Raw genomic sequence first — 14,339 nt, 5'->3', positions numbered from 1 at the left:
CAAAAATCAAATTAAAACAACTAACAACTAAAGAAAGCAAGCCATACCATGCTCTTATCCATGGATATTCTAAAAGCTCACTTCTCTTTGGCAATTCTTGTCATTCTCTTTGCTGTTTCAAGTAGCCAAAATGTCTGCAACCCTGCCTGTAAGGCTAAAGAACCCTTCAACTGCGACAATCCCCTTAAATTCAACCGAACTAGTTTTCCAAATAACTTCACTTTTGGTGCGGCTACTTCCGCCTACCAGGTTACATATCTCTTTGATACTGACCTTTTAATATAAGATATATATAAAAAAAAAAGAGATCTATGAAGATTATTTTTCATCTATTACGTACGGAAAATCTTTAACCCGTCCTAGATGATTTATATTTACTTTTTACCAGATTGAAGGTGCTGCACATAGAGCATTTAACGGATGGGACTATTTCACTCATAGATATCCAGGTCACAACACATCACTCATTAAAATTTACCCTTATAATTAATTAACATTCACTTCGATGTAGGGAAAATAATGTGTACAAATGACAAATGGGACTATTTCACTCATACACATATATATCCAAGTCATGCTCATATTTCGATATGCTATATATATGTACAGAAAAAGTTCCAGATCGCAGTTCCGGAGACCTTGCTTGTGATTCGTATGATCTTTACAAGGTGAGAGGCTTTCAATGATGAATATGTATATACATGATGTTTGCCATTTCAGAAATGTAATTCAACTCTTCAAATTTCATATAATTAACAGGAGGATGTCAAATTACTGAAAAGAATGAAGGTTCAAGCCTACCGATTCTCAATAGCATGGTCAAGGGTCTTACCAAGTAAGTGCAGATGATAAGCTGAGCAAAATTTTATTACTGTTACTAATATAATTATTTTCTGAGTAATGTTGTGATTGTATATATGCTTACCTTTAGAGGGAAGATTGATTGGAGGAATTGACGAGAACGGGATAAAATACTACAACAACCTCATCAATGAGCTAAAAGCAAACGGTAAATATTTCATATAAATTTGTATTCTTAATAATACATATATAAGCTAGTTGTAATTGTTCGATGATAAATTTTTTTTTTTCTGTGAGTAAAGGCATAGAACCGTATGTAACAATATTCCACTGGGATGTTCCCCAAACTCTAGAAGATGAATATGGAGGTTTCTTGAGCCGGCGTATAGTGTAAGTGCATTAAATAATTTTTATAAACTTGTTACTTTGTCTTAGGTCTACATTTATATTAAACTTGTTTTCCTTGTCTTAGATCTATTTTATATTAGATCTTACATCACATCAGATCTATCTTTTATCTAATATATGTTTGATATATGGCCAGTGAGGATGTCAAAAACTACGCCGAACTTCTATTCCAGAGATTCGGAGACCGAGTCAAATTTTGGATCACTTTAAACCAGCCTTACTCTCTCGCAACCAAAGGTTATGGAGACGGATCATATCCACCCGGACGGTGCACTGGCTGTGAATTTGGAGGAAATTCCGGAACCGAACCTTATATAGTTGCACATAACCAACTTCTAGCTCATGCACAAACTGTTGCATTATACCGAAAAAGATACCAGGTTCAGATATTACCACATATGTCATGAATTTTTTCTTCCAAGACTATTTGTATGTAGTATATATATGTAATTTATATTCCAAAACAATCTATGCATGCAGAAATCTCAAGGTGGTAAGATAGGAACAACCTTGATCGGGAGATGGTTCACCCCTTTAAACGAAAACAGCATCCGCGACAAGGCTGCTGCAAAGCGAGCATTTGATTTCTTTGTCGGATGGTATTAATACTATCTGTTAATTAATTGAGTCTCATATTTCATGAATATAAACACACATATATGAATTTTTGGTTATAAGGCCTTAAATGTAACAACTATACTTGTAATATTCATTTTATCCTTTTTGTTCTATATATATGAAGGTTTTTGGATCCATTGGTATACGGAAGATACCCGAAGATAATGCGACAGATGGTTGGACATAGATTGCCAATATTCACACCTCGAGAATCAAAGCTAGTCAAAGGATCACTTGATTTTCTAGGGTTGAACTATTATGTTACACAGTATGCCACCAACGCACCTCCTACCACCCAACCTAGTGTCATCACAGATTCAAGAGTTACTATTGGATGTATGTAAAAATAATTTATGTTTCTTATACTATATATATATATATATATATATATATATTTATGAACTTTCTGAACTCATATAATTTTCTCTACTTGGCTACAGTCTATCGCAATGGAGTACCTATTGGTGTTCAGGTTATCATCAAATTCGGTTTAGAATCATCATTTTTTTATGGACATCACATCATTTATTCGAATTTCCTTTTTTTTCTTCTATTTTTGTACAGGCGCCTAGCTTCGTCTACTATCCCCCAGGGTTCCGACAGATTCTAAATTATATCAAAAACAATTATGGAAATCCACTTACCTATATCACTGAAAACGGTAGCTACATATCAGCATACCAATATAAAATGTTTAACCAATGATTTTTTTTAATATGTTTTGTGTTTAATTTGGAAATATTTTGTTCAAAATTTTCAGGAGTTGCTGATCTTGATACCGGAAACCTAACACTGCCAGTTGCACTTGCCGATAATGGACGAATTCAAAATCATTGCAGCCATCTTTCATGTCTCAAATGCGCTATCGAGTTAGTTAACTTTATATGACATAGTTTTGAGGATTATTACAAGTGTTAACATTATTTCAAAATATATTACAGTGATGGATGCAACGTAGCAGGGTATTTTGCATGGTCACTGATGGACAACTACGAGTTCGGAAATGGTTACACTCTCCGGTTTGGTATGAATTGGGTCAATTTCACTAATCCTGCTGATCGAAGAGAAAAAGCTTCTGGCAAATGGTTTTCTAAGTTCATAATCAAACAATAAGAAGAATCGACATATAAATCAAATGTGCATCCAACCTATTGAATCTAATAATTACTCTATCTATGTATTGGTTTCTTTATTTTTAAAATAATAATTATTAAAGTTTACGTGATGTGTATGTGTTGGTCATACATTGTAATAACCAGGCCTTAATTTTGGTCAATTAAAGAAAAACTTATGTTTGATTCTCTTGTTTTATATACTCTTGTGCAAGAATAACTTCTAAATATAATTGATATCTTATCAACACTCTCGGTGGTAATGGAATCAAAATTGGCACAATCAAATTTATAGTTGATGTGTTACGTTTTTAACGCATTCTAACACATGTTTTCAAAGTTTTTCGAGTCTTTTTTTTATCGAGTCTTTTCAGGTTGGAATGCATTAGGATGGAGTTTTGGGCACAAGGATCAAGGATTGGAGAAAATTGTTGAAAGGAAGACGTTTTTGGGCCATATCGATCAATCTACTTATGGAACAATCAATCCATATTGATCCTCGACGTAATTTTTTTGGAGCACATTCTGATCGACCAAAAGAAGAAGAATTGATCGTTTACATCCAGACCAATCTCATTCTGCAATGGTCGATCCTGACCGGTCTACGCGAGCAAAAACCATTTTTTGGTTTAATTCAATTTTTGAGCCGGTTTAACCTAGAGATTCATGCCAGGCGCGTTTAGACCTATATTTTCAGTTTTCCTAGAAGTTTTTCAGAATACGTTACTTTTAGATCGGATTTGCTTTGGGTTTGGAGATTGTAAGCATTAGGGTGAGGAAATCTAAATTCTTCATAGAGAAGCTTTTCTGAACCCTCGTTCTACTCTATTTATCAATGAATCCTTCAGTTATTTTATGTGTTCTTCATTCCATGTGTGAGTAATCCATCAGTTAGGCTAGGGTGAATCGGAGGAATCCATGAATCATTCAAACCGATATGTTAGAGAGGGAATAAATCATTTGGTTCTTCATCTAGATTAATATAATTGCTTGAACTGAATTGCGCGACTAGTAGCAATTCAGTTCAAGACTTTTATCAAATAACTTTTTATAATTTTCTTTTGATTAGGACTTAAAAAATCTGATAAAAATCTTTTTTGATTATATTTCTATTGATGATGAAGACTCTGTGATGATGTATAGACAGAACTCTATCTGACATGGTTTTGTCTTTGATAATTTTTATAACGCCCCGACCCGCCCACGGCTAATGGGCCACCCACGCCCGCTCTCTCGGCCCATGGGCCCCATCCCATCCAACGGTCAGTCGTTAATTTTCCAAGGCTCGAAATCATTGTTTACTGACCCTGCAATCACCACCCGACCTTTCCCCGTGCTTTGGCCTCACTCACACGGTATTGCGAATCACTTTCCGATAGGTCACCCATCCTTTCACTACTCCAGCCCAAGCACGCATAACTCTGGAGTTCTAAACGGATATGTGACGGGAAATGTAAGTCAACTTTGGTGACATAGGTAGCCAAATCAATTCTCTTAAGTCTTTTCACATATCACAACTCGGCATGTTACAATTCACCCCCTCTCAAAGAACGCAACGTCCACGTTGCATCCCACGACATGTCTTAAGACGCCTCTCAGGTCAGAACTGAGACGGCAAACCAGCTCTGATACCACTTATAACGCCCCGACCCGCCCACGGCTAATGGGCCATCCACGCCCGCTCTCTCGGCCCGTGGGCCCCATCCCATCCTTTCACTACTCCAGCCCAAGCACGCTTAACTCTGGAGTTCTAAACGGATGTGTGACGGAAAAGGTAAGTCAACTTTGGTGACATAGGTAGCAAAATCAATTCTCTTAAGCCTTTTCACATATCACAACTCGGGATGTTACAATTTTTCTCTTTATTTTTTTCTTTAATAAGATAAAGAAAAAAATAAATTACGTTTATCTTTAATATACAAATAAATATTTATTTAAAATAATACTCCTTCCGTTTCCGAATAAATGTCACTTTGACATTTTTACAAATATTAAGAATGTGAAAGAAATATATGCAAGTTGTTATTAATTACACATTTTTGACCAATAAGATAAATTAAATTATTTACAAATCAATACAATTTGTAATTAATTTTAGTTGAAATCTTATTATATAAAGTTTGGTTCTTCAAAGTTAGTAATTAACATGATCGCGACATGTGTCAATCAAAAATTTAAGATTACGACATGTGTTAATCTATCTCATAATTAAAAAATATATAATAAGATAATAACAAAAACAAATTTTGTTAAAAAGTAAATATTAATATTATTAACAGTAATTTGTCTATTTTTCAAATCCTAAAGTAAAAATATTTGCAAAAGATTATTTGATAGTAATTTTCCTTCTAATATTGTTACATGTGTATAAATATATATAATGATTAAAAATATATATACAGATAATAAAAACGAATTTTGAAAAATAAAATTTAAAAATTATTTAATAGTAAAAATTATTCAATAGTAATTTTGTTTAGAAAATTTCCTTTTTCATAATCTTGAACTAAAAAAGATTTGAAAATCATTTATTTAATATATATTTAATTTTCGATCAAAAATATGAATTAAAATATAATTACAAAATATTATATTGAGCTTGATTCTTCAAAGTTGCTAATTAACATGATTGTGACACGTGATAGTTATATATTTAAAATTGTGATATGTGTTTAACTATCTCATAACTAAAAATTTATATAGTACGATAATAATAATTTATTTTGGTTAAAAATTAATTATAATATTATTTAATTGTAATTTTCAATTTTTAAAATTTTAAACAAAATAGAATTGCAAAATATAGTTTGATTTTTTTTTGTCATCAAACATACAGACTCATATAGACTCTGCACACCAAACTGGTAGCTCTGCATCCATGTGAACGACAAAAGACGATTGTTGCCTGGCACTACGTGCTAAACGATCCGTCCTTGAGTTTGTCGTCTGTGGTACATGAATGAGCTGTGAGCTGTGGAAACTACTTCGTAGACTCTTGATATCCTCCAGATAACTTGCAAATGCTGGCCACTTCTCTGGTTCCGAAACCATCTTCACCAACTGAGAACAATCCGTTGCAAACGTAACCTGAAACTGTCGTAAATTCTTCATGCATTCCATTGCCCAAATCAGTGCCTCCACCTCCGAGTGAAGTGGTGACATACTAGCTCGAACATTTCTCGCCCCCATTAGTCCCTCATAGCCTTCCAGAGTACTAAACCAGCCTTGTCCCGAGAAAAGGTCTTTATCCTTCCACGAACCATCTGTGTAACACCATCTTCCTGGGATATTGACAGGTTGATTTACTTGGGGTGGTAAACTTTGCCGTAAGTTCAAATCTTGAGCCGCAGCCTACATAGTGGATTCTGTTTCTGCCAGTTTTAGAGTATCCCTAGCATCGATATCCAGATTACTAAATACCTTGCCGTTTCTTGCTTTCCAAATATACCATAGTATCCATGCAAACTAGGAATCATTTATCTTGGGTAAAACTATCCAGAATAGGTGATCCATATTAGTGAACAATGATTCCGTTGGAAAAACATCCGGGTTTGTTGGTATCGTTGATAAAGCCCAAACTTACCTCGCTGGAGGACATTCAAAGAATACATGATTCAAGGATTCCTCTGCATTCCCACATCGATCACAACTAATTTCCCCTTGCATCCCACGTGTTTTTAAATTCTTTTTAACCGCAACACACCCGGATATAATCTACCATAGAAAATGTTTCATTTTTGGTGGACATTTAATCTGCCAACAAAAAGCCTTTAAAGCATCCACCGATGGACCATAGAAAGCTGGTTGTTTTTCTTTATCTGGGTAAATCCTTTCCACCTCGTATCCTGATTTAACCGTATATTTTCCATTATTAGTAAAATGCCAACCATCCTTGTCTTCCATACAAAATCTACTGAGAGGTATACTTTCAATAACCTGCGCATCCAAAGGGTCCACCAAGGCCCTAATGGCTTGTGAATTCCAAGTCCTAGAACCTGGATCAATAAGAGAGTCCACTGTAAGTTCCGGGTACAAATTGTGATGATTTTTGTTTGCTGGTCTCGGGCGAGTGGTTGGGAGCCAAGGATCATTCCATACTGAAATAGATGAACCTGTTCCCACCCTTTTAATTAGTCATTTGCTAATCAGAGATCTAGCGGATACAATACTCCTCCAGCCATATGATGGGGAGTAAGAACGGATCGGTTCCAGGGGTGAAGCATTCCTGAAGTACCGACCCTTAAACACTCGAGAAAATAGAGTGTTTGGTTTATTTATTAGACGCCAAAGTTGCTTTCCTAGCATCGCCGTATTAAAGTTCATAATATCTTTAAAACCCAACCCACCATCTTCCTTTGGAAGACACACTTTATCCCATGATTTCCAGTGCATTCTTTTAGTGCTTCCCCCAGGACTCCACCAAAAGCAAAATATAGTTTGATAGTAATTTTTCTTTTAATATTTTGACATGTCTTAGAATATCTCATGATTAAAATATATATACTAAGAAAATAAAAATAAAACAAATTTTGAAAAATATTTTCAAAATTATTTAATATTTAAAATTGATTTAATAGTAATTTCTCTAGAGAATCTCTTTTTTTTCAAAATCCTAAATAAAAAAATATTTGTAAATTAATATATTTAATATTAATTTTCCTTTTCCAAAATTCTAAAGAAAAGATATTGTAAAATATTATTTGATAGTAGTTTCTCTCTTAAAATTTTGACATGTGCTAAATATTTCATGATTAAAAACATATATAATAAGATAATAACAAAAACAAATTTTGTTAAATGGTAAATATTAATATTATTAATATTAATTTTTCTTTTTTAAATCCTAAAGAAAAAATAATTGCAAAATATTATTTAATAGTAATTTCTTTCTAATATTGTTACATGTGTATAAATATATATAATGATTAAAAATATATATAAAATAATAATAACGAATTTTGAAATTTTTTAGAAAAATATATTCAATAGTATGTTTGTTTAGAAATTTTTCTTTTTAAATCTTGAATAAAAAAGATTTGAAAATCATTTATTTAATACTATATTACTTTTCGATCAAAAATATGAATGAAACTATAATTATAAAATATTATATAGAGCTATTCTTAAAAGTTGCTAATTAACATGATTGTGGCACTTGATATTTATATATATAAAATTGTGATATGTGTTAAACTATCTCATAACTTAAAATATTGATTTTGGTTAAAAATTAATTATAAATATTATTTAATTGTAATTTCTATTTTAATTTTTTTAGAAACATAGAATTGCAAAATATAATTTGATAATAATTTTTCTTTTAATATCTATACTAAGAAAATAAAATAAAATAAAATAAATTTTGAAAAAATTATTTTCAAAACTATTTAATAGTGAAAATAATTTTAAAATTTATTTAATAGTAACTTTTCTACTTTTTAAAAAATCCTAAATAGAATTTTTTTGTAAAATAATATATTTAATATTAATTTTCCTTTTTTAAAATCCTAAAGAATCGTAAAAGATTATCTCCTGATTAATAAAACATTTTTTAAAAAAGTAATTTTAAAATTAATTAATATTATTTCTATGTTTTTTATTGTTAATATTTTATACAAAATAATTTTTCAGACAAATTTATTTTATACTAAATTTTCCTTTCTAAAATTCAAAAGAAAATATAATTGTAAAAAAATATTTGATAGTAATTATCATTTTCTATAATCTTAAATATAAGAAAACTGTAAAAGAGTGTTTAACAGTAGTTTTCTTTTTTCTAAATTTTCCTTTCTAAAATTCAAAAGAAAATATAATTGTAAAAAAATATTTGATAGTAATTATCATTTTCTATAATCTTAATTATATGAAAACTGTAAAAGAGTGTTTAACAGTAATCCAAATCAAAAAATATATTTGTAGAATAATTATTTAAATATTTATTTATAAGTAATAAACTTTCCTATTTAAATAGTTAATTTTTTTTTAAAGACAATTCTCCTAAATAGAGATTTTATTTGGAAATATACTTTAAAAGAAGAATTTATTTTGAAAACTACACTTTCATTTACTTTTTTTTGAAAATTACACTTTCCACAAAGTAAAATGTCTAAACTATCCATATTGAATGTTTATAATCATTCTAATATTTGAATATAAAATAGAAACGATTGAAAAACTTACACTATATACTAGTCCTATTTCAATATTCTATTATATATGATGTAAATGTTGCTAAAAAAACGAAAACGCTACCAGACCTAAAATCTAGAATGTGGAACGCAAGTTGTGTGATTTTTTTTCATTCATATCGCAAATATGATTTAAGTTTAATCTAGAAAGATGACGATGATGGTGAGTTTTGGTAATCATCAAGAATTAAATTGAAAACCTGTTCGTTTTCATCGTCATTAGAAACTTACTAGACCAAAGTTTTATTTGATCATAACTGAAGATACCCAGAGGAACACGCAGTCTTGCTAATGACCAGAAATATAACAGGTAATCGATCCAGCGATTGTATTCAAAGTTCAGTAACCAATTACAAAACCTTAAAAGAAACTAACAATGCAGAATCTAAAAGAGAATATACTTTCTCTGAGTTGCTGAGACTTGAGATACAAAAACAAACACTCTCTTTTCCTTCAACATGTAAATAAAGAAACAAAGCAAATACCTAGTTTCAAAAGATCTAATACATAACGTACATTCAGACTTTCCATGTTACCCTTATGTATTATTCTGGTACTTCTTCTCAGTTCCAGATGTTGAATATGAGTTTAGGAAAATATTTTTTTTTGGAAGATCAAATAAGAAAAGTAGGAAACTCGGGTATGTCCCTTGTACCGTGCAAATCAAACTCGTTGGAGAAATAAGTTAAGGGTCCTGAAGGACAAAGACAGGAAAAGCTTGACCCCCATGAAATAGTAACACAAATAATAAATCAAAAATTATCAAAGAAATCACATAGAGTAGATAGCTTTTATTTATTAAGATTAATTCCAATTAAAATAAGGATAAAAATGTCTTATCACATAGACAAAGGAATAGTTTTCAAAAACAAGAAAAGAGAGATGTATTTTTCAAATTTAAAATCATAAATAAGGTATTTTTCAAATTATCCCTTTTTACTTTTTGTCACAAAAATAATTCCCAACGAGGAAGATGACCAAAATTTTTTTTTTGTTTTTGAACGTCTGGATCGATTATTATCGATTAATTTTGCTATTACAATGATGAGAATATTACAAAGACGATTATACAGCCGACAATTCTACCATCATCCTTTTCTCCATAAGCTGCATAATTTGGTATTTTCTGGGGTTTGAACCCCAGACCTCCGGGTGTAGAAGCATTACATGAACCCTTAGTCAAACCATTGGACCAATGGGGCTTCCACAAAAAACTAGATATATATATATATCTTAATCTTCACATTAGGCTGATGTTGATTTTTTCTAAAAAGATTATAATTTTCATGTTGCCGTACATTAGTTATCGCCACAGTTATAATTAGGTGTTTATAAATATAAGATGTTATGCTGTTGTACGTAAGTTAATGATGGAAGTTATAATGTGACTATTATATTTATATATGATTATGTTCAGGGGCGAAGCCAGACCATTTAATTCATGGGTGCACCTTTGGTAATAAAAATTAAAATAGGAAATTTAATCATGTATATAGGATCGACAGTGAACTTACAAATTTAAATAGGAAAATAGGAAAATAGGAAATATTTAAAATTCCTATATATAGGATCGACAGTGGGAAATTATGGGTGCACAAACTACATTTTACCATATGAACTTACAAATTTTTCATGTTTATACATACAAAATTTGAAATTTTAAAAAAAAATTTGTGGGTGCACTTGCCCCCACATCCTTCCACCTAGCTTCGCCACTGATTATGTTTATGTGTGTTTGTTCTTAAAATTGGTTATGCTATTGTAAATCATGCTACTAAGGAATTTAAATAAAAAAGAAGGACTCTGCAATGGAACAAGATTACTAATTAATGAAGTAGAAATCCTAACCGAAAATTAATGGAAAAATGGATTTCTCCATACTACTAAGAAAATTGGTTATGTTATTTAAATCAAGAGAAAACCTAAACAACATGATTATTGAAGCAGATATCATAATCAAAAGTTACCAGGGAAAATAATTTGTATTCCTATAATAAGTCTCATACCAACATATACAAGATGAAAATTTTAACTGAAAATTTATTTATTCTCTATACGAATTTGCTATCCAATCACTGTCAAAAAGAATTAAGGTCAAAACTTAAAAAGTTTGTCTATATTTGTCAAATCCAATCTTACAATTATACGCTGCTTATAGAAAATCACTACAAATACAGAGCTTGAGATTGTTAAAATATAAAGACAATAGTGTTTTACAAAATATTATATATCAAAAAGTTTTCAATAATATATGGTATATAGAAAAAGTTGAAATCACACCATTGATGCAAACGTAATCAAATTCGATGTTTTATCTAACAATATATTTGATATTTAGCTGGCTATCAATAATACGGATTGATTGATGTTGTGTAACATTAATATTTTGAATTATGTAATTTTTAATTTTCTTAAACAAAATAGAAAGTTCACAGTTCTATATGTTTCATTTAACAACAAATAATATTATTTTGAAAATAATTAAAAGTAAAGTATTTGTTAAAAATAAAAACAAAAACTTATATACTATTTAAAACTCTGTATTGAAATAGATATACTAATCAATATTTATGGAAGAAAACAGATCATTATTACTAAAATAAGTCATCAATATATACTGAAAAATCCAAAAACTAATGTGAAAAAGATTTTTATCCTTTTTATGTGTTCGTAATATTAAAACATCAAATAAAACCCGTGCAACGCACAGATCCATATCTAGTTAAGTATAATTTGCATTAGAGTTGTAAAGTGACACTTTTTGTGTAATAAGAAAAATGTTAAAATGAAACCTATTATGAAACAGAGGGAGTAGTAAATAATAATTTTCATGTACAGTTTTTAACAATGCATACTCTGGTATAACAGACTTAAAAGAAAATGTTACAAACACTATAAGATGTCTATTATGAAAAATTCTAGATTTCTTTGTTTACCAAAGTGTTCTCTAAATTCTATTTGATTTCTAAACTAAAATCTTAGTTTAACTTTTCTACTAATGTTTACCTGCGGTCCAACTTATTATTTATGGAATAAGATCTACTGATTTCTTCTTCTTCTCTTTTTCTTTATTTGTCAGCACTTCTTCTCTTCTTATTTACAACATGACTAGGTGTTTGGCCCGCGGATGTGGACATAAATATTTTATAATTACTGATTAATATAGTCATTACTAAATAAAAACTATAATACATATATATATATATATATATATATATATATATATATATATTATTTATGTTTTCATCTAAAAGTTCTTATGTTTTATAATTGTTTTTAAATTTCTTTGTATATTACAATATATTTAAGAATTATCTTTAAGAAAATATATATTATCTTTTTAATTATATAAAATTAAGATTTTTTCTTGATAAAATTTAATCATGTATTTTATTTTTTTTATAATTTTTAACTTTTTTACTAATTTTTTTTTCAGATAACAACAATATATATATAGGAATTATCTTCTTATTTTGATATCTAGGTGTTTCATCCGCACATGCGTGCATAAACATTTTGCAATTAGTTATTTAGTAAATTATTTACTAACTAAAAGAGAGCTATTACTTATTTTCTTAGATATAACTTTTTGAATTTTTTGTGCACTATATTCATTATTAATAGATAAATATTTAAAATCATTCAATATTCTCTTTTCTATTATATAAAATCAAGAATTTCACTTTATTAATATTTAGTTATATGTTTTCTGGTTTTTATTTTTAAAATTCTTTTATTAAAATATATTTTCAGATAAAAATTCAATATATATGTATATATATATATATATATATATTTATGAAGTAGTTTCTTAATATATCTTTTTAGATTTTGGATAATTCTTATTATTAGTAATATACTCACTTATCTAATCAAAATAATTTAAATTTGTTTTATTTGGTAATTAGTAATACTCACTTATCTAATCAAAATAATTCAAATTGTTTGAATTTGGTAATTTATATATTTTATTTATTAAGGGTATAAACATATTAACCGCTATAACTTTTAGCATGAAAGATTTATCTTCTTATTTTAAAATATATTTTTAGGTTATGGATAATTCATATGATTATTAATTTAATCACTTATCTAATAAAAATAGTCTAAATTTGATTTTATTTTGTAATTAATTTATATATTTAAATTATTATTTATATCTCCATCTAAAATATTTTATGTCTTATAATATTTTCAAATTTTATTTGTACACTACAATATATTTAGAAATTATCAGTTTATTTTAAAATATATTATTTTAATTATATAAAATTAAAAATTTTCCTTGATTAATATTTATTTATGTCTTTTGTGTTTTTTAATTATTAACCCTTTTATTAAAAACACTTTTACAGATAACAACACAATCATATATAAGAACTATCTTTTGTTTTAATATAGATTTTTAGTTTTTGGACAATTATTATTATTAATAATTTTAATATTTTATCTAATAAAATAAATTAAAATTTGTTTTTATTTTATGTCTAATTTGTATGTTTTATTCATTAAGGGTATAAACGATATTAACTGTTCTAACTTTCAACGTGAGAGTTTTTTGCGAAAAACCACTTCATGTATATTTTACATTGTTTTGGAGCAACAATTTATTAAAAATATATTATTTTCTTTGGAAAAGGCATAGTATTATTATAAATATTATTTGATTTTTAGTGTAGACAAAAAAAAATCAGCTAGGGCAATTATAATAACATATGCATACCAGTCCCACATTATGCCTTTTGACACATTCGGCTCGTACATCTTTACTTTTCACATGTTCCACTTTTGTTTTGTAAATTTTTACGACATGTCTTGGGTTTTCCTTTCTGAGTAATCGCCATTTCTTCTATTATAATAATTAAAACATAATCTTAGTTTCATATTTAAAGTAGAATATCAATTTTTGTAAAACATATGTTTAGAGAATTTTCTAGATATTTAAAGAGAAAAACTGGAAATCTAAGCATATTGGTATTTACTCATTGATTATTCTTGGAAACCCATTGAATTCAATATTATCGAATTATACATATACTTTATGTATGTATATAAAATAAATGGCATCAAATAAAATTTATTTTAAAATGATTATATAATATATAAATAAAGTTGTAAATGTAATACACACCGATCAGAAGAATTGTAAGCATAAGAAACTAAACCAAGGTTTGAAAACAACTTTCATCTTCGATAATGAAATAATAGTGTT

The 14,339-nt window shown here is 28.6% G+C and overlaps 1 protein-coding gene across 1 annotated transcript; it reads left to right on the top strand.

Moving 5' to 3' along the window:
- On the top strand, window positions 1-3,083 carry LOC108860339 (myrosinase 4). Its single transcript, XM_018634237.2, has 13 exons — window positions 1-249; window positions 389-449; window positions 610-668; window positions 760-835; window positions 932-1,009; window positions 1,104-1,191; window positions 1,346-1,589; window positions 1,690-1,808; window positions 1,952-2,163; window positions 2,268-2,299; window positions 2,392-2,488; window positions 2,588-2,696; window positions 2,769-3,083. The coding sequence occupies exons 1-13, from the start codon at window positions 49-51 to the stop codon at window positions 2,938-2,940; spliced, it is 1,548 nt and encodes a 515-aa protein (XP_018489739.1). The 5' UTR covers window positions 1-48; the 3' UTR covers window positions 2,941-3,083.
- Window positions 3,084-14,339: the final 11,256 nt, after the last annotated feature.

This window comes from Raphanus sativus, chromosome 5 (assembly GCF_000801105.2).
Source record: "Raphanus sativus cultivar WK10039 chromosome 5, ASM80110v3, whole genome shotgun sequence".
Classification (NCBI taxonomy): Eukaryota; Viridiplantae; Streptophyta; class Magnoliopsida; order Brassicales; family Brassicaceae; genus Raphanus; species Raphanus sativus.
Note: the sequence above shows the minus strand (reverse complement) of the source record. Positions and strands in the feature narration are given on the sequence as shown.